The 22,415-nt window shown below is 42.3% G+C and overlaps 1 protein-coding gene across 1 annotated transcript in view; it reads left to right on the forward strand.

The window, feature by feature from the left end:
• The window catches only part of LOC126183236 (delta(24)-sterol reductase-like), a 70,761-nt gene that overhangs the window by 25,122 nt on the left and 23,224 nt on the right, over nucleotides 1-22,415 (forward strand). Inside the window, exons 4-5 of the mRNA XM_049925027.1 lie at nucleotides 20,615-20,733; nucleotides 21,338-21,432. Coding sequence (XP_049780984.1) covers nucleotides 20,615-20,733; nucleotides 21,338-21,432 — 214 coding nt within the window. The remainder of the gene's footprint in view (nucleotides 1-20,614; nucleotides 20,734-21,337; nucleotides 21,433-22,415) is intronic.

Raw genomic sequence — 22,415 nt, forward strand, 5'->3', positions numbered from 1 at the left:
ATACGGCCGGGAGAGCGGTGTGCTGAACACATGCCGCTCCATATCTGCCTCCAGTGACGCCTGTGGGCTGAGGATGACACGGCGGCCGGTCGGTACCGTTGGGCCTCCATGGCCTGTTCGGGAGGAGTTTAGTTTTAGTTTTTTTTTTTCAAATGACTTGGTCAATCAGTATTGAACGAGTAAAGATTTTTAAAAAATGTGTTCTGCGATTTAGGATTTCGAATAACAGTATTTATTTTTAAATTGTATATTATAAAATATATTTTGCAGTGCAGTATTATTACTATTACTATTCCTCAGCTCTACAGCCCTTGAAGGGCCTTGACTTGTATAGAAAAATAGTATTTCGTTTTAAATTTAATGTTCTCTATTTATAGTGAATGGCAGAGATTTATTTGTTTCCAATGGAGGTCAGTGGAATTGTGAGGAGGGGTATTGGGTGGGAGGGGAGGGGGAAGGGGAATTGCAAAATTTTATTGATTATTCGTATCAGTAATATTTAGAGTGGTAATGGATGGAAAGAGAAGGAGAATTAGTGTTCAGCTTCCCGTCGACGACGAAGTCACTGGAGACGGAGTGATTGTGTGGTTTAGTATATTGTCACATTATGTTATTGTAATTAACAGTGAAGCTGGCAGAGCTAAGTAATTGTTAGATGGGTCAGAGGAAAAGCGTGTGTTTCTGTGATAGGTGTGCAATGTTCCTTACAGTAATATCACGTCCTCGCGAAGTAAAACGGTATTTGTGACGTCATCGGCAACGAAGAGTAGTATTCGGCTTCGAGCAAAGAAGTAGAAGTTCACAAACCTTATGGCAGATGCGAGTTTACATGAATACAAACTGAATAACTATCTCTCTTAAAATCGGAGACAAGGCGCCGGGCTTAACAGAAATTGTACTAGGTAGCAGATATAATAAACACCATGTTTAGTTCTCAAGATTTCTTGCTATGTGGTTTCTTCGAGATCACATAAGTGAATTTCATACAGAGTGAGAGTTATCTAGCAGCTACCGGTGCACTATCCCACGGTCGGTTTCATACCTACTTGGACGGTACCCTCACTGTCTGCAGGATGTTAAATTCAACACACGAAAAAAACCGCAGTATCTCTCTCATCCGTCTGTAACATTGGCAGTGACATTCATATGTGTAAATCTTATAGAGAACTAATTCATCAAGTAAGTTCAAATGTTCAAATGTGTGTGAAATCTTATGGGACTTAACAGCTAATGTTATCAGTCCCTAAGCTTACACACTACGTAACCTAAATTATCCTAGGGACAAACACACACACCCATCAAGTAAGTATTCAGTTGTAATTATCAAGATCTGAACACTTAAAAACGCACAGTTTGTGGAAGACACTGGAACCGGAGCTTAACTACATAAAAGTAAGATGTTCAGACTCTAGTTACAAAAATATCTCTTTCAACGAAAAATCCGATTCTTTGCCATATTAAGAAATTTGGTAGTAACGTTTATACGTACATCAAAATATATAAATTCTTAAGAAAAACTTTTTAAACAGTAAAGGTGACTACTCCAAAGCCATGCATAACACCTCCACTCGTCCCATTTAGCAACAAGTTAGTGAAAACTTGGTGACGTACGTTGGATGGTCGTTGAAAATAAATGGAACAAACATGTTATTCATTGCAGGAACCGAGCGAGGTGGCGCAGTGGTTAGCACACTGGACTCGCATTCGGGAGGACGACGGTTCAATCCCGTCTCCGGCCATCCTGATTTAGGTTTTCCGTGATTTCCCTAAATCGTTTCAGGTAAATGCCGGGATGGATCCTTTGAAAGGGCACGGCCGATTTCCTTTCACATCCTTCCCTAACCCGAGCTTGTGCTCCGTCTCTAATGACCTCGTTGTCGACGGGACGTTAAACACTAATCTCCTCCTCCTCCATTGCAGGAAAGCCAGGCAATTAATACGAATTGTACCTGTTCACTTGAGTCTGTGATGGATGTAATAATATTTATTGTTAACCGGTCACTCGAATTTAATGTAGAGGAAATATCCTATAGTTATATACAGGGTACCTCTCCTAAAATATCAGGCGCATTTTTATGGTATTCCAGCAAATATTAGCAATTTCGTTTCTGCGATGTGTAAATAGAGGTAGTATCAACTAGTGTTGCTCATTGTGTCCTAGTGTCGACGGAAATGTCCGTTTGTTTCTACTTACAAGTAGAGTATTTTAAAGCGAAATTTTACATGTCCATTTGATAGAGCGGTCTCATAGTAGTCTAGTGCGATATACAGTTTAACGATATGCATTAACAGGTCAGCAAAACACGACGTGTAAACAGTACTCCAGCAGTGAGTATCGTAGTTCAGCCTTATTTAAGCAGCAAGGCGAGCGCATCGCTGCTGTTGGGCGCTACGCTAGTGAGGCTGACGGAGAGTTGTGGCGGCGTATTTGTGCTGTGGCGAGAGCAGAAAACATTCTCGCGCCCCGTTCTTACGACGCGAAGCTAATTTCCCGTGTTTCACGCCACCGCATGGGCGAAGGCAAGCGAGCAGAACAAGCGAACGCCGTCACAGCGTAGGGTCAATCGGTGGTACAGCTCGCTGAACCAACACAGGCCTCCCAGCCAAGACGAGTAGGCCATGTGACGTCACTTCCACTAGGCCAGTGTTGGAAAGACAGATTTTGCTACAACTAGCGCTGCTGGTGGCCAAAACTGGATCTAATAGCCATACCAACCATGCAACAAAAGGCATCGGTAGAATACACTGTTCGTTTAATTGAAAATGAGTATATGAAGCACCGCAAGAAAAAGTACCGCCGTTTACAAAGCAATATGCGATAAGAAATCTGCACCATGAGATGCTGTGCTTAATTTGTGTGGATTTATCTTTATAAGCAAATCGAAATTCTGTGTTTATGTTGGCTAACCTACCCGGGAAACAAAACTTGTGTTATGTTTACTTTCAAAGTATAGTGGTTGATTCGTCGAAATTGCATCTCCGTTTAACTCTGAGATTTGATTTAATCGTTCGAAATGGTGTATAAGTGTTGTGTTCCACGTTTCAGAGGAAATTACGAAAATGGGCCACGAGTAGCGGTGTTTTCTTTTCCTAAAAGCACTGAACTACAGCAGAAATGGATATCTGCAATACATCGTGAAAATTTCCAGGTTTTCACAGAATTCGGAGGTAAGCTCAGGTTCTTTACAATTCAGTTAGATTGTCTCAGGGTGTGTGTTCTTTAATTTAGAGAGCGGGAGCAACTAATCACATATTTAAGTAGCACGCTCTTTAGATGTTCATTAACAACGTGAATTCGATTGATTTGATGCCCTTCTCTAGAAGATCAACTACATTACATACATTACTGAGTCACTGGAAAACTGTGATTTACTTATGCAAGAATAGCTTTAGCCTTTTAACCTGAAATACCGAGTGAACAATAATCGATTTGATCTGAAGATAACTGACACTAATCCCATGTGTTAGCATTAGTTCCCCTCGGGATTATTACATGTAGCTGATAAAAGATTTTCTCATTATTTCAAGGTCTACGAGCTCCACTTCACTGAAGACCTCATTTGAAACATAGTGAATATTTCGACAGTTCCACAGGGAAGAAATATTCTGTGCCACTTCCAAAACCTCGCCTTAAAACAGGAACCATACCATCCATTCAGCCTAACCGTCCGAAGTATCTTTCGTCAGCTTCTTGTTCGAGGGAAAGTGGAGATGAGAGACGAAAGCGTCTAGAAAATAGAGACTTAGAAATAGCTATTGCAGCGAGTGTAGCAACTCGTGCTCAGTATGAACAGGAAAGACATTTTATGGATTTTAATGGTTTTGTTAAGTGTTTAGTGGGTATCAAGCTGCCTGATGACTGGCATCTGATAAAGTCAGAAAGTTCCATAACTTTTGTTCTAATAGACATCAAAGATATTCCTACACTTTTGTATTCTGTTGTGGTGGCTACTGACCTGAGTATGTCTTTATATGAAGGTAAAAGTGTAATCTCAAAACTTGGTACAAGAAAGTTCCCTTTAACTATAAACCATTTAAATGACTTAATTAACACTGTTGATAACTTGGAGAACTTTACTAGGAAAAACAATGGTAGCACTGGAAAAGACCACTTGCTATTCGTTACTGATTATTTGAAAGATATGGCAAAACATTTTGATGAGAGTGAAAGTAACAAAATAATTTTTTTTGTGTCAGCAATTGAATCTAATGAGAGTCCACAAGAGCCATTACAGATACTCAGCAGACTGTATTATATTTTGTAGTATTCTATTTTCAATATCACCACATGCTTATAAGTTTATAAGAAGTACACAGTATCTTGTGCTACCTCATCCTGATACCCTGCATAAAATCTGTTCACATTTTCAAACAAACCCAGCAGCTAGGTGGCAATTTTCTGATGTATATAAAACAGAAATTCCACTTTCTTTGTGAATCAGATCATGTTGTTTCACTAATGTTAGATGAAATACACTTGAAACCTTATTTAGACTTCATAGGAGGTAACATTTTGGGTGCTGCATTCAATTCTAAAAATGTGGCAACTAGTGCTCAGGTTTTTATCATACAGAGTTTGTTGTCTTCATATGAAGATGTAGTCCACATTCTTCCAGTAAAAAATATAAATGGTGAAGGACTTTTCACTGTAATAAAGAAAACAATTTCTGGACTGCATGCAATAGGTTTTAAGGTAGTCTGTGTTGTTAGTGACAACAATTCATTTAACAGAAGGGCAATGTCATTCTTTGCTTCCCCTCCTCAACTGTCAATTGTGTACAAACACCCCTGTGATGATGTTTTAGATTCTGTTCACATTTTAAAATGTGTCAGAAACAATTGGATTAATAAAAAATATCCTGATCAGACAATTATGTATCCCCAGTTTGAAACAGATTCAGAAAATACACAGCTGTGTGTGGCCAGATTCTCTTCAGTTAAAAAACTTCATGACCTAGAGTGTACACAGATAGTAAAATTTGCCAATAAGCTTAATTTAAAGTCTCTTTTTCCAAGTAACCTGGAGCGGAAAAATGTCAAACTTGTATTTAATGTTTTCAATGAGATGACTGTCCAAGGTTTGCTAGCCTTGGGGGAACATCATCATATTGAAAGTTTTGAGAGATCTGCTAAATTCATTAAATTAATTTGTACATGGTGGAACATTGTTAATGTTAGCTCACCTGGTAAAGATGCGATGTTGTAACCACTCTCGAGCACAAGTAATGAAAATATCAGATATTTAGAAAGATTTCTATCATGGCTGGATAAATGGAAACATATTTCTGATAGTACATTTGGATTATCCAGTGATACAAATTTGGCCATATCACATACCACTCATGCCCTTCTAGAACTGACCAAGTATTGCCGTGAGGAGCTGAATTTTAAATATCTTTTGCCAGGTAAGGTTCAGACAGATGCTCTAGAAGCAAGATTTGGAAAATATCGAACAATGGCAGGATCTCAGTATTTGGTATCTTTGAGACAGGTATTTGAAATTGAATCCAAGCTAAGAATTCAGACTCTGCTTTCCTTGAAAATTTCATCTTCTGCTCTTGGTGAAGTTGGCATAGATTTAGATTCTTTTGAAAGTGATTGTGTAGATGATATTACCTTACCACCACCATCAAACTTTGAGAGCATAATGGATTTCAGTGAAGAACAAGTTCAGTCTGTTCAGGAATTTTTGCCTGTTTTCACATACTTGTCAGGATACTGTGCCAGAGCTGTTCTTAAAAAGCTGAGCGGTGAAAAATGTAAAACATACTTAGTGCTTGATAAAACATTATCGGTAATCGAAAGTGATGAAAGCTATGAACTTATAAGAGAGGTAGATGGAGGTGGATTGTATTGACCTAATAATGAGGTCATTAATTCTGTTATTTTCACTTATTTAATTGTTAAAAACTTGTGGTCTGGAGAACATGAGCTCTCCTTCGTGAGATGTAGATCCCAGAGAAATCTAGTTATAAGATTAGCCGTTGATGTAATTCAAAGGGAAGACTTTTTCCTAAGGGAGTTTTCTTGTAGTCAGGTAGATCACACTGATGACAAAATTCTTCAGTCTGTAGTGAAAGTAGCATGTAATGTATTTCTCAATAATTATGTAAAAAAAGTTAATGACAGCCATATTGGCAGTAAAATGAAAAAGAGAAAACTTCAACTGTAAAGTAGTTTAGAATAATTTTGTGACAGGTTAACAAACATTTAAATTTGTCATTCTCTCCTAATTCCTACTTTTCTCTACTTGAGGTGTGTAGTTGCATTGCTTAAAATGAATGTGCATAAAATTAGGCCTATATTCTATTTACAAAGATGTCATGTCATTATCAAGAATATTCTGTTACATATTTGAGAGTTTTGATGAGAGAGAAAGACAAAGGTGTCAAACTTACAAAATCCCTGATTTTGCTGTGTGGGTTAAAGGTTAGAGTAGATTCAATTTTTGTACTGTAGACTCAAAAATGATATGAGTCTCATGGGTGTGGGACATGTCAGAAGATATAACATAAAAACATAGGACACTTTAATATAATACTCACTTCCCTGATCATTTTGCCAGTGGATTGTCAAGATATCCAGATACTTTACAGTAAACTGAAACTGCTAATATCTATAGAATGTACACAGTCAGAACGAAACATAATTATACACTTTTATTAAATATATAATATACAAATTATCTAATCTTGACTGTTGTGGTCAAGTGCTGTCAGAGCGTAAATCTAACAGACATTTTTACTTCAGCTGTTCTAATAGTCCCTGTTAAAAAAATTCATATGTAGAGTACAAAATGAGTTACCTACCAAGAAGCTTTTCAACCTGTGCTTTATCTTAAATCAAGTTTTTAATGGTTGCTGGAAATTTATTGAAAATGTGTATTCCTGAATATTGGACCAAGGTAACTGATTTTAGGTCTTTACGTAGATTGTTCTTATTCCTAGTATTGGTACTGTGTATTGAGCTATTGGTTGGAAGTAGAGAGATATTGTTTGCAACAAATTGCACTAAGGAATAAACATACTGAGAAGCAGTGGTAAGAATACCCAGTTCTTTGAGTAGATTTATACATTATGTTCGTGAAGTTAAACCACAAATGAGTCTTATTTCACGCTTTTGCATTGGTTAAATGGGCATTTGTAACTAAACTTTCCACTGTGACAATATCTCCAATATCTATGCGATCAATGATGAGCCATTCATGCCGCAGTGAATTACATTTTTGTCCCAGTAATAAACTTATGATCACTACAATAATTTCAGCATCCTGTCTGTTAACTGTTACGAAGTATCTCCGTTAGTGTCATTTACTGACTAATGGATCTAGGTTTCTGTAGCGACGTTTTTCTTAACAAGTAAGTCAGATTTTGCATACGATTTTAAACACAACACAAGGAGATCACACTGTGCTGTAATCAGTGTGCCACATTGCGCGCGATATCATACAAGGGCGGCACAATTTATCTGTAAAGGGCAAATTTAACGATCAGTGAATTTGTTATAGTTTCAGGAAAGAAATACACGTTCATCGGCTCTAGCGCACAGGCTGTCTTGCAGCGGCAGTAGGTGTTAGCCGTGAGGCCTGTGTATCAGAAGGTGTTGGCTGAACTCGCTGATCGACCACAGAAGCGGTAAGAAGGCGATCGTACGCCTGTCCCTCCTTTGCACAAGTGCAAAGGCGTAGGATGGGCAGAGCGGTACCACAAGATGTCGGACTGCCAAATTTCGAATTCGGCGTCGAGTCTATTGACTCAGATGCCTTTATCGAGCTGCAGGCAGCGGACATGGCCAACTGCAGGGTTACTCAAGAGCGCTGTAGTGGCCCACATCGTGGACGAAGCAGCAAAGAAGAAGATACCGGTACCGACAAAACAGTGTGACAATACTACGAAAGCGCTCCTTGAGCTGCCTTAACACCAATGAAGCTGCGCCGCTGGAGCCTTGCCGCTTGACCTATTGACGAGCGGGAAGTTACCACGGCCCGCAGCTGAGGAAAATCACGCTGGAAAATGAAGCTGCAGCCAACAAGGTCCTGCTGCTGCGCCTAGTCACTGACAATGCGCGGCAGAGATGGCCCCGCAGCAGCGCATTATGCTGTTGCACAGATTGGGATTGACCTCTTTGCGTCGAATGGTTGGCTATGACACTGCTATCGAGCTGTATGTGACATAACAGTAGATATCTTAGGTGTTGCGAAACAACTCACATCACTTAAGATAGGCAAGTCTTCCGGTCCAGATGGTATACCAGTCAAGTTCCTTTCAGAATACGCAGACGCAATAGCGCCTTTCTTAGCAATCATATAAAACTGCTCACTTGACGGAAGGTCTGTTCCTAAAGGCTGGAATGTAGCACAGGTCACACCAATATTCAAGAAAGGAAATAGAAGTAACCTATTGAATTACAGACCCATATCAATGACCTCAATTTGCAGTAGGATTTGGGCGCATATACTGTACTCGAACATTATGAATCACCCTGAAGAAAATGACTTATTGAAACATAACCAACACGGATTCAGAAAATATCGTTCTTGTGCAACGCAGCTAGCTCTTTATTCCCATGAAGTAATGAGTGCTGTCGACAAGGGACCTCAGATCGATCCCATGTTCCTAGATTTCCTGAAGGCTTTTGATACCGTTCCTCACAAGCGATTATTAATCAAATTGTGTGAATATGCAGTATCGTCTCAGTTGTGTGACTGGATTCGTGATTTTCTCTCAGAGAGGTCACAGCTCGTAGTGATAGACGGCAAATCATCGAGTAGAACAGAAGTGATATCTGGCGTTCCGCAAGGTAGTGTCGTAGGCCCTCTGCCGTTCCTGATTTACATAAATGATCTCGGTGATAATCTGAGGGATTAATTCCATTTACAAAATAATCTACAGAGAATTTCTGTATGTTGCGAAAAGTGGCAATTGGCACTAAACAAAAGTGTGAGGTCATCCACATGGGTACTAAAAGAAATCCGATAAATTTTGGGTATACGATAAATCGCACAAATCTAAGGGCTGTCAATTCGACTAAATACCTAGGAATTACAATTACGAGCAACTTAAATTGGACAGACCACATAGATAATATTGTAGGGAAGGCGAAACAAAGACTGCGCTTTGATGGCAGAACACTTAGAAGATGCGACAAACCCACTAAAGAGACAGCCTACATTACACTTGTCCGTCCTCTGCTGGAATTTTGCTGCGCGGTGTGGGATCCTTAGCAGGTAGGATTGACGGAGGACATCGAAAAAGTGCAAAGAAGGGCAGCTCGTTTCGTGTTATCGCGCAATAGGGGTGAGAGTGTCACTGATATGATACGCGAGTTGGGGTGGCAGTCACTGAAACAAAGGCGGTTTTTTGCAGCGAGACATATTTACGATATTTCAGTCACCAAGTTTCTCTTCCGAATGCGAAAATATTTTGCTGACACCCACCTACGTAGGGAGAAATGATCATCATAATAAAACAAGAGAAATCAGAGTTCGAACGGAAAAATTTAGGTGTTCCTTTTTCCCACGCGCCATTCGAGAGTGGAATGGTAGAGAAGTAGTATGAAAATGGTCCGCTAAACCCTCTGCCAGACACTTATATGTGAATTGCAGAGTAAGCATACAAATGTAGGTGTACCCGCTGTTAACGTAACCTACCCTTGGGTGATCTGTCGCAGATAGCAAGCAAGCCGCTACTGCTCTTACTACCCGTCCCATGGCGCTTCCTATGCCACATTTTCGTTCTGCTCTTAAACTCACTATTCTCAAACGTTTTCGTCCATTTTCTATCTGCTAAAGGGGCCCATATTATGGAGTAATCGTACACAGACATACGGACAACATCACAGTACCACATCCTTGATAACCTCGATTCAAATAAGTAACCAATGCAGAGCTGACTTTGTACGCAATATCTAATCGTTTTATAATTTTGTCTAAATTGCGAGGCACTAGACAGTTAGGCTATTTATACAAAGGGATATTACAGTACGCTGGCTGTATTATCTGGCTCACGTGTCATTCTCAAGATTGCTCTTTGCATTACGCGCATGTCATGATACTTAATATCATTGGCGTTCTGTTTACTCTTGGGGATTATGACAATAACTGGTATTAATGCATAGTTCTACATCTACACCTACATTTATACTCCGCAAGTCACCCAACGGTGTGTGGCGGAGAGCACTTTACGTGCCATTGTCATTACCTCCCTTTCCTGTTCCAGTCGCGTATGGTTCGCGGGAAGAAAGACTACCGAAAGGCCTCCGTGCGCGCTCGAATCTCTCTAATTTTACATTCGTGATCTCCTCGGAAGGTATAAGTCGGGGGAAGCAATATATTCGATACCTCATCCAGAAACGCACCCTCTCGAAACCTGGATAGCAAGCTACACCGCGATGCAGAGTGCCTCTCTTGCAGAGTCTGCCACTTGAGTTTGCTAAACATCTCCGTAACGCTATCACGCTTACCAAATAACCCTGTGACGAAACGCGCCGCTCTTCTTTGGATCTTCTCTATCTCCTCCGTCAACCCGACCTGGTACGGATCCCACACTGATGAGCAATACTCAAGTATAGGTCGAACGAGTGTTTTGTAAGCCACCTCCTTTGTTGATGGACTACATTTTCTAAGGACTCTCCCAATGAATCTCAACCTGGTACCCGCCTTACCAACAATTAATTTTATATGATCATTCCGCTTCAAATCGTTCCGCACGCATACTCCCAGATATTTTACAGAAGTAACTGCTACCAGTGTTTGTTCCGCTATCATATAATCATACAATAAAGGATCCTTCTTTCTATATATTCGCAATACATTACATTTGTCTATGTTAAGGGTCAGTTGCCACTCCCTGCACCAAGTGCCTATCGGTTGCAGATCTTCATGCATTTAGCTGCAATTTTCTAATGCTGCAACTTCTCTGTATACTACAGCATCATCCACGAAAAGCCGCATGGAACTTCTGACACTATCTACTTGGTCATTTATATGTATTGTGAAAAGCAATGGTCCCATAACACTCCCCTGTGGCACGCCAGAGGTTACTTTGACGTCTGTAGACGTCTCTCCATTGATAACAACATGCTGTGTACTGTTTGCTAAAAACTCTTCTATCCAGCCACACAGCTGGTCTGATATTCCGTAGGCTCTTACTTTGTTTATCAGGCGACAGTGCGGAACTGTATCGAACGCCTTCCGGAAGTCAAGGAAAACGGCATCTACCAGGGAGTTTGTATCTAATATTTTCTGGGTCTCATGAACAAATAAAGCGAGTTGTGTCTCACACGATCGCTGTTTCCGGAATCCATGTTGATTCCTACAGGGTAGATTCTGGGTTTCCAGAAATGACATGATACGCGAGCAAAAAACATGTCCTAAAATTCTACAACAGATCGATGTCAGAGATATAGGCCTATACTTTTGCGCATCTGCTCGACGACCCTTCTTGAAAACTGGAACTACCTGTGCTCTTTTCCAATCATTTGGAACCTTCCGTTCCTCTACAGACTTGCGATACACAACTGTTAGAAGGGGGGCAAGTTCTTTCGTGTACTCTGTGTAGAATCGAATTGGTATCCCGTCAGGTCCAGTGGACTTTCCTCTGTTGAGTGATTGCAGTTGCTTTTCATATTCCTTGGACACTTATTTCGATGTCAGCCATTTTTTCGTTCGTGCGAGGATTTAGAGAAGAAACTGCAGTGCGGTCATCCTCTGTGAAACAGCTTTGGAAAAAGGTGTTTAGTATTTCAGCTTTACGCGTGTCATCCTCTGTTTCTACGCCATTATCATCCCAGAGTGTCTGGATTTGCTGTTTCGATCCACTTACTGATTTAACGTAAGACCAGAACTTCATAGGATTTTCTGTCAAGTCAGTACATTGAATTTTACTTCCGAAATCACTGAACGCTTCACGCATAGCCCTCCTTACGCTAACTTTGACATCGTTTAGCTTCTGTTTGTCTGAGAGGTTCTGGCTGCGTTTAAATTTGCAGTGAAGCTCTCTTTGCTTTCGCAGTTGTTTCCTAACTTTGTTGTTGAACCACGGTGGGTTTTCTTCCCGTCCCTCACAGTTTTACTCGGCACGTACCTGTCTAAAACGCATTTTACGATTGCCTTGAACTTTTTTCATAAACACTGAACATTGTCAGTGTCGGAACAGAAATTTTCGTTTTGCTCTGTTAGGTAGTCTGAAATCTGCCTCCTATTACTCTTGCTAAACAGATAAACCTTCTTCCCTTTTTTTATATTCCTATTTACTTCCATATTCAGAGATGCTGCAACGGCCTTATGATCACTGATTCCCTGTTCTGCACTTACAGAGTCGAAAAGTTCGAGTCTGTTTGTTAGCAGGAGGTCTGTTTGTTAGCAGGAGGCCCAAGATGTTATCTCCACGAGTCGGTTCTCTGTTTAATTGCTCGAGGAAATTTTCGGATAATGCACTCAGTATAATGTCACTCGATGCTCTGTCCCTACCACCCGTCATAAACATCTGAGTGTCCCAGTCTATATGTGGTAAATTGAAATCTCCACCTAAGACTATAACATGCTGAGGAAATTTATGTGAAATGTATTCCAGATTTCCTCTCAATTGTTCTGCCACTAATTCTGCTGAATCGGGAGGTCGGTATAAGGAGCCAATTATCAAACTAGCTCGGTTGCTGAGTATAACCTCCACCCATAATAATTCACAGCAACTATCCACTTCTATTTCACTACAGGATAAACTACTACTAATAGCGACAAACACGCCACCACCGGTTGCATGCAGTCTATCCTTTCTAAACACCGTCTGTGCCTTTGTAAAAATTTCAGCACAATTTATTTCTGGCTTCAGCCAGCTTTCCGTACCTAAACCATTTCAGCTTCGGTGCTTTCTATCAACGCTTGAAGTTCCGGTACTTTACCACCGCATCTTCGATAGTTTACAATTACAATACCTATTGCTGCTTGGTCCTCGCATCTCCTGACTTTGCCCCGCACCCTTTGAGACTGTTGCCCTTTCTGTACTTGCCCGAGGCCATCTAACCTAAAAAACCGCCCAGGTCACGCCACACAACCCCTGCTACCCGTGTAGCCGCCTGCTGTGTAGTGGACTCCTGACCTATCCAGCGGAACCCGAAACCTCATCACCCTACGACGCAAGCCGAGGAATCTGCAGCCCACACGGTCGCAGAACCGTCACAACCTCTGATTCAGTCCCTCCACTCGGCTCTGTACCAAAGGTCTGCAGTCAGTCCTGTAGACGACGCTGCAGATGGTGAGCTCTGCTTTCATCCCGCTAGCGAGACTGGCAGTCTTCACCAAATCAGATAGCCGCCGGAAGCCAGAGACGATTTCCTCCGATCCATAGCGACACATATCATTGGTGCCGACATGAGCGACCACCTGCAGATGGGTGCATCCTGTACCTTTCATGGCACCCGGAAGAACCCTTTCCACATCTGGAATGACTCCCCCCAGTATGCACACGGAGTGCACATTGGTTTTCTTCCCCTCCCTTATAGCCATATCCCTAAGGGGCCTCATTACGCGCCTGATGTTGGAGCTCCCAACTACCAGTAAGCCCACCCTCTGCAACCGCCTGGATCTTGCAGACTGAGGGGCAACCTCTGGAACAGGACAAGCAGCCATGTCCGGCCGAATATCAGTATCAGCCAGAGAGAGCCTGAAACCGGTTTCTCAGACAAACTGGAGAGGCCTTCCGTTCAGCCCTCCGGAATGTCTTTCGCCCCCTGCCACATCTCGAGAAGACCTCCCACTCTATCAAGGGTGAGGGGTTAGCCTCAATGTGGGCAGTATCCCGGGCAGCCACAGCTGTAGTCCGATCGGGGGATGCGTGGGACGAGCTGGCAGTCCCCGACAAACCCCCGTCTGGACCCCCACACTGATGCACATTGGCAACAGCCTCAAGCTGTGTGACCGAAGCCCAACACTACCAGAAGCTGGGAGCGAAAGAATGCCAACTCAGCTCGCATCCGAACACAGCAGTCGCAGTCCCTATCCATGCTAAATACTGTTGTGCAAAGAACGTCTGAACTATCTACAGAGGGCACAAACAATTCGACACAAAATTTAAACGGTTATTAAAATACGAGGGCAGTTCAATAAGTAATGCAACACATTTTTTTCTGAAACAGGGGTTGTTTTATTCAGCATTGAAATACACCATGTTATTCCCCAATCTTTTAGCTACACAACACTATTTTTCAACGTAATCTCCATTCAATGCTACGGCCTTACGCCACCTTGAAATGAGGGCCTGTATGCTTGCACGGTACCATTCCACTGGTCGATGTCGGAGCCAACGTCGTACTGCATCAATAACTTCTTCATCATCCGCGTAGTGCCTCCCACGGATTGCGTCCTTCATTGGGCCAAACATATGGAAATCCGACGGTGCGAGATCGGGGCTGTAGGGTGCATGAGGAAGAACAGTCCACTGAAGTTTTGTGAGCTCCTCTCGGGTGCGAAGACTTGTGTGAGATCTTGCGTTGTCATGAAGAAGGAGAAGTTCGTTCAGATTTTTGTGCCTACGAACACGCTGAAGTCGTATCTTCAATTTCTGAAGAGTAGCACAATACACTTCAGAGTTGATCGTTTGACCATGGGGAAGGACATCGAACAGAATAACCCCTTCAGCGTCCAAGAAGACTGTAACCATGACTTTACCGGCTGAGGGTATGGCTTTAAACTTTTTCTTGGTAGGGGAGTGGGTGTGGCGCCACTCCATTGATTGCCGTTTTGTTTCAGGTTCGAAGTGATGAACCCATGTTTCATTGCCTGTAACAATCTTTGACAAGAAATTGTCACCCTCAGCCACATGACGAGCAAGCAATTCCGCACAGATGGTTCTCCTTTGCTCTTTATGGCGTTCGGTTAGACAACGAGGGACGCAGCGGGAACAAACCTTTGAATATCCCAACTGGTGAACAATTGTGACAGAACTACCAACAGAGATGTCAAGTTGAGCACTGAGTTGTTTGATGGTGATCCGTCGATCATCTCGGACGAGTGTGTTCGCACGCTCCGCCATTGCAGGAGTCACAGCTGTGCACGGCCGGCCCGCACGCGGGAGATCAGACAGTCTTGCTTGACCTTGCGGCGATGATGACACACGCTTTGCCCAACGACTCACCGTGCTTTTGTCCACTGCCAGATCACCGTAGACATTCTGCAAGCGCCTATGAATATCTGAGATGCCCTGGTTTTCCGCCAAAAGAAACTCGATCACTGCCCGTTGTTTGCAACGCACATCCGTTACAGACGCCATTTTAACAGCTCCGTACAGCGCTGCCACCTGTCGGAAGTCAATGAAACTATACGAGACGAAGCGGGAATGTTTGAAAATATTCCACAAGAAATTTCCGGTTTTTTCAACCAAAATTGGCTGAGAAAAAAAATGTGTTGCATTACTTATTGAACTGCCCTCGTACAAGACTGCCTAGTAAATGCAGTAATGCTGCTACTAGCACACTTCTGACACACTGCTCGGCGGCAGAAGGCTAACTGTACTGTCATAAACGTACAAAGACTATTTGAAAGAAATAAACAAATGACAGACGACTACGCGACTTTACACGTCACAGATATTAAAAAGCAAATTTGCCCCTGCTAAATACGAAACTACACAATGATTTGAAGGATTTAACTAAACAAGTGCGCTAAGAACACTCAAACAAATTTTCAACTTGACTACAACACTCATATGAACGCTAAATAAGCCACTTATTGTGAAAAATGATTCCTGAAGTGACAGTCCCCGTATGACTAGTGGGTGACTGATCTGAACATCAGTTACAGAAATGTCTATCTCATTTACAGTTTTTCCTGCAGTAATGTGTTCTTTAGCAACACAATACTTTGAACTGAACAGTAATTGTCAGTGTATACACTCCTGGAAATGGAAAAAAGAACACATTGACACCGGTGTGTCAGACCCACCATACTTGCTCCGGACACTGCGAGAGGCCTGTACAAGCAATGATCACACGCACGGCACAGCGGACACACCAGGAACCGCGGTGTTGGCCGTCGAATGGCGCTAGCTGCGCAGCATTTGTGCACCGCCGCCGTCAGTGTCAGCCAGTTTGCCGTGGCATACGGAGCTCCATCGCAGTCTTTAACACTGGTAGCATGCCGCGACAGCGTGGACGTGAACCGTATGTGCAGTTGACGGACTTTGAGCGAGGGCGTATAGTGGGCATGCGGGAGGCCGGGTGGACGTACCGCCGAATTGCTCAACACGTGGGGCGTGACGTCTCCACAGTAAATCGATGTTGTCGCCAGTGGTCGGCGGAAGGTGCACGTGCCCGTCGACCTGGGACCGGACCGCAGCGACGCACGGATGCACGCCAAGACCGTAGGATCCTACGCAGTGCCGTAGGGGACCGCACCGCCACTTCCCAGCAAATTAGGGACACTGTTGCTCCTGGGGTATCGGCGAGGACCATTCGCAACCGTCTCCATGAAGCTGGGCTACGGTCCCGCACACCGTTAGGCCGTCTTCCGCTCACGCCCCAACATCGTACAGCCCGCCTCCAGTGGTGTAGCGACAGGCGTGAATGGAGGGACGAATGGAGACGTGTCGTCTTCAGCGATGAGAGTCGCTTCTGCCTTGGTGCCAATGATGGTCGTATGCGTGTTTGGCGCCGTGCAGGTGAGCGCCACAATCAGGACTGCATACGACCGAGGCACACAGGGCCAACACCCGGCATCATGGTGTGGGGAGCGATCTCCTACACTGGCCGTACACCACTGGTGATCGTCGAGGGGACACTGAATAGTGCACGGTACATCCAAACCGTCATCGAACCCATCGTTCTACCATTCCTAGACCGGCAAGGGAACTTGCTGTTCCAACAGGACAATGCACGTCCGCATGTATCCCGTGCCACCCAACGTGCTCTAGAAGGTGTAAGTCAACTACCCTGGCCAGCAAGATCTCCGGATCTGTCCCCCATTGAGCATGTTTGGGACTGGATGAAGCGTCGTCTCACGCGGTCTGCACGTCCAGCACGAACGCTGGTCCAACTGAGGCGCCAGGTGGAAATGGCATGGCAAGCCGTTCCACAGGACTACATCCAGCATCTCTACGATCGTCTCAATGGGAGAATAGCAGCCTGCATTGCTGCGAAAGGTGGATATACACTGTACTAGTGCCGACATTGTGCATGCTCTGTTGCCTGTGTCTATGTGCCTGTGGTTCTGTTAGTGTGATCATGTGATGTATCTGACCCCAGGAATGTGTCAATAAAGTTTCCCCTTCCTGGGACAATGAATTCACGGTGTTCTTATTTCAATTTCCATGAGTGTATTTATCTGAAGACAATTTCTTTGAATTGTTGGAGACATGGTATCTAAATAGAATGTACTTCACAGTGGTTTCCAGAGTATGTGTACGGATGTGGAATACAGGCCTGAAATTCAATTTTCTTCATTACCTGGGAAACGACAGTATTTTTTCGCACCGCTTTCTCTGCACATTGTTTAGTTTGCTACAGTAAGTAACTTTCTGCGTTACCATTTCCTATGAAGTTTCCCTGAATTATTTTTATTTTGCTGTGTAATTTTCGTTGAACTTTAAGATAGCTCACATTTTTAAATTAAACGCCATCACTTTTGCTTAGCCGTCTATGCTCTATGCTTCGTAGCTCCGAGAAATCTGCACCTTATAGTACCGACAAGTTTCTTGTCTCATCACCCCAAGAGATAGAACTAATTTGAAATATCACTTCGGAAGATACTACATACGAAGAGGATTTGCTGGTGTCCACAAACATTTATGGACCTATTCAAGACACCAAAACAACATGTCAACAAGTGGTAATGCTAAAAGCTGTGAGTATTTTACTGTATCACGAATTCTCGCAACTACTACTTTAAATTGAGATACCAACAAATTACGATTTTTTATCAGAATGGACATATGTTTTTATCTGCATCAGTAGGCTTTGAAAAGAGTTTTGCAATGAAAGGTTATTCAGAAAGGAGCGGAATGTGCAAAATGTGAAAGCGAAGACTACAAAGCACAACTGTTTCGTAGTGCTAACATGTCAAAACAGGTGAATGCGCATTGTGACAGCAGTCTTGGCATTCACCATTAACACATCCTCCTCTTATTTCTGAAAAAACTTTCACAGCAAAACATAACAAGCGTCGCTTAGTTATACTTCCCTTTTCTATGGTTCGCAGGCCACTGTGACCGAGTGGTTCTAGGCGCTTCAGTCCGGAACCGTGCTGCTGCTACGGTCGCAGGTTCGAATCCTGCCTCGGGCATGGATGTGTGTGTTGTCCTTAGGTTAGTTAGGATTTAGCAGTTCTAAGTCTAAAGGACTGATGCCCTCAGATGTTAAGTCCCATAATGCTTAGAGCCATTAGAACCATTTTTCAACGGTTCCCAAATTCAGTTGAAATACATAGATGCGTTAAAAAAATATATCTCAGCAAATAGAACAGTTGTGTATTGACCGCACAGTAAATTAGCCACCGCTTTTAATACTATTACTTGACGCAAGCCTTGCTTCCAAATCTTCAGTGATTCAGAAAAGTTTAGAGTGCATAGATGGGGTGAAATATGCTGTGTATCAATGAAATACTAGATAAATATTTGCGTGTAAGATGGTGGTCGGAATATTAGAAACAGGAACGTTGTCACGCAGTGAATACAGAGTGTCTGCGACGAGAACACTTTAAATTCATATCCAGCCAGTTCCAAGCAAAGTGAGGTCTTTTTTCCATACATCGTCTGATCTGGAACGGTATTTAAGGCACATGACTCAAATTCGGGAGGACTAGTGTTCAAATCTTCCTGTAGCCAATTACATTTATATTTCCTGTAAACTGTGAGGTAGTAGTGAGTCTACTAGTTCAGTAGTTACAAATTTTGACACCTATGATGTCATTCCCAGTGACGTCGCCGATGCGTGATTATAAGCAGAACCGAAACCTTTTTACTTCTTGTTTGTCTGTTGACAAACTGGCGAGTAAGATTTTGCTTTAGAATTAATCTAACGCTTCTACTGCATCAGTTCTTACGGTTGTTTTGAGTTTTTTCAAGTTTTGTTTGTAAACAGGAATTCTTCGTTTGAAAATGATATGCAGCCCTGTGCGCTTTCGTAGTAGCTTCTTAACATTGCTGATGAATCACGGTTGAGTTATTCCTTGCCCTCAATCGCTCCTAAGACGAAACTTACCTAACACGTGACCTACAATATTTGCCATTGATCGTACACATTCTCCTCGCCTAGCAGTTTATAATCATTTCCTTGTCTTCCATATGAATCAGAAGTCTGTTCCTACCTTCATTAATGTTTTGATTAACGCTACTAATTAGTGCTTTTTTCTCTCTGAAAACTTTCTCTACATTTGTAGAAACGAAACGTTCGACTATATCTGTTGCCAAAAAGCTTACTTCGTTTCCATCTTCATGAAACGTACAACGTAATGCTACAACGGCGTCATTTGAACCCTGTTTCCCCTAATATTCAGACGTTTTGAAGCAGGTCAAACAGGAATGTGAGACAATGTGTCTCGTCAAGGATTTTTGATGGTTCCGAGGCACAGAAAATATTCGTTGCAGGTAAGTAAAAATTTGACCAATAGAAAGTACTCCACAACTAGTTTTTGGCTTTAATTGAAAGACGAAACCCAACAATGTCAGCAAGCCTACTTTTTGCAGAACTTACAGCTGCTTAATAAGTTGAACTTTCCGAGTAAAATGTCCATCAAACGTTCAGAGAGGCCAGCCTTTTTTAAAAAATTGTATATGCTTGCGGTTTAATGAACAATATTGACAACAGTTTGGTACAGATATACCTGTACACTGTCCAGTCACATTAATGTGACCAGCTGTCAAAAGCCTAAATAATCACATTTTGCAGCACAGACCGCTGCGAGATGTGCAGGAAGACAGTCAGTGAATTTATGGAAGGAACGGATAGGGATGTGGAGCCACGCCTACTCCAGTGCCGTGGTCAGCTGCGCCACGTTTCTCGACTGAGGATCCACATGGAGCATACAGCCAGACCGAGGTGGTCCCACTGATTCTCGATTGGGTTAAATCCGGGGAGTTTGGTGGCCAGGGGAGTATTCTTCCCGGTGCTCTTCGAACCACGCACGTACACTTCGAACTGTGTGACAAGTTGCAGTGTCCTGCTGGCAGATACCATCGTGCCGAGGGAAAAGATACCATCGAGCCGAGGGAAAACAAAACTACGCGTAGGAGTGGACATGGCCCCCAAGGGTGGATGCATACTTGTAATATGCATTGTGCCTTCCAAAATGACATGATCACCGCCGGCCGGTGTGGCCGAGCGGTTCTAGGCGCATCAGTCTGGAACCGCGAGACCGCTACGGTCGCAGATTCGAATCCTGCTTCGGTCATGGATGTGTGTGGTGTCCTTAGGTTAGTTACGTTTAAGTAGTTCTAAGTTCTAGGAGACTGATGACCTCAGATGTTAAGTCCCATAGTGCTTAGAGCCATTTCCATTCACAGATTACATTAACATAATTTTTGGGTGTTGTTTAGAATGGAGGAAGGGAGAAGCTTGTCGTAAAAACACGTGCTAATTTTTTCTGTAAAGTACTTCAATCCAAGTAATAAAAGTGGTTTCTTTGTAGGAGGCCTTGTGATGGGTACTGGGGTGGAGAGCTCTTCGCACAAGCACGGCCTCATCCAGCACATCTGCGTGTCCTATGAGCTTGTCTTGGCTGACGGCAGTGTTGTTGTCTGTGATAAGGTAAGCACTGGTCCATGCTGAAAATTTAACAAATCCTCTCAAGAGTGGTGGAGACCGATAATACTTAAGAGATAACCCAGTAGGAAACACATTTTTTGTAACTGGCGGTATCGGCCCTTTAATGAATTTTCTACTGGGATCATGCCGCTAGCAATTCCAAGGATTTGAAGAAACTGGAACAGTTTCAGAGACAACTGACCTGGCTGATGACGAAGACTACTGTGACCTTCTCAAGCTTATATCAAAGTTGTGGGGCGCTATGTTGAATAAAAATTGCTACACCACTTTTATTACAATTATGAACATAAATTTTTTGAACTCAAACTGCTTTTACAAGTACAGTTAAATTTAAAACTTAGCTTACCAATGAACTGTTTTTACATCAGTATTCCTGACCTTATGTAGATGGCTCTTCGATTCTCCTAACGTTTTTAAAGTTTGTGTCACAGATACTTTATGTAACCGATATGTAAATTCTTATTAAATTTTGTTTTGTTAAAATATTAATGAAATCTTTCTAAGTTGTTGTAGAATATGTGTTTTGTTGGAATCGAAAGCATTGTTATAAGAAAACAGTGACGTCAAAAGCTACTTTTTGCTGTAGGAGAACAACGCAGACCTGTTTTACGCAGTCCCTTGGTCTTATGGTACTCTGGGTTTCCTTACTGCAGTCGAATTCAGAATCATCCCGTCCAAAAAGTAAGTCTGTGGCATTTACTACAAAAAAATTAGATTGCAAAATCTTACATGGATCAGATTAATACAAGAACGATTGCTTGGTAATCCAAGATATAATTAAAAGAGCATAGTGTAAATTAAGTTACTTCGTTGACAATTTACTTTCATTTTTGATTTCTGAGTTTTCAAGACTGAATATTTTAATGTTAGCATATTACTAATAATCTAATAATGCAAGTAATAAATTAGAAAACAACAGTAGCATACAAAAATTACGTACAGTGGGCAGCAAAAAAGCAATAAGAACAGCTGCACCACGGAGGAGAACACATTACTGTTCCCCTGTTACTCACAGTTGATGATTTAGTATTGTTGCTTGATGCCTATATGTACATTATCAGACATAAAAAATAGAGTTTTGGTAATTTCTATACTAGAGGCATAAAAATGAATGCCTTCATGTTATACAGCTGGGCGGACAAGTTTTTTGTGAGAGAACTGTAAGATTACTCACTTCGAGTTTTAAAAATAGAGCACCGTGCGGACTTTCAAATGGAAAAATGCAGTATTGATGGTGGCCCTCAACTACGGATCCTCTGACTCAGAGTTGAAATATTAAAAGTTTTGGCTGGTTTCGTTGTCTAGGGGCTGGGATACGTAGTTGCCGCATTACAAGCCAAAAACTGCTGAGTCCACGGTATACAATGTGAATAGAAACATGAATCGAATGGTCGAAGGTTCCTATCACTCGGCAACTGCGAATTTTTAATGCAACATAGTAATTTATAAATGAAAGATTGCAATTAAATAAAATCTGCAGGTACTATCTTAACGACTTTAAATGATGAGCACGATAGCAGAAGTACCTTTTAGAATGCCGTTTATTACTGCAAAACACTTGTTGGTGTCGATGGTCCAGCAATTAAATAAAATATAAGTTGAATAGTATGGAAAAAATAGATTCCTACTTCACGTAATTAGTTATCAACAACAACATAGCTTAC

Source organism: Schistocerca cancellata, chromosome 4 (assembly GCF_023864275.1).
Source record: "Schistocerca cancellata isolate TAMUIC-IGC-003103 chromosome 4, iqSchCanc2.1, whole genome shotgun sequence".
NCBI lineage: Eukaryota > Metazoa > Arthropoda > Insecta > Orthoptera > Acrididae > Schistocerca > Schistocerca cancellata.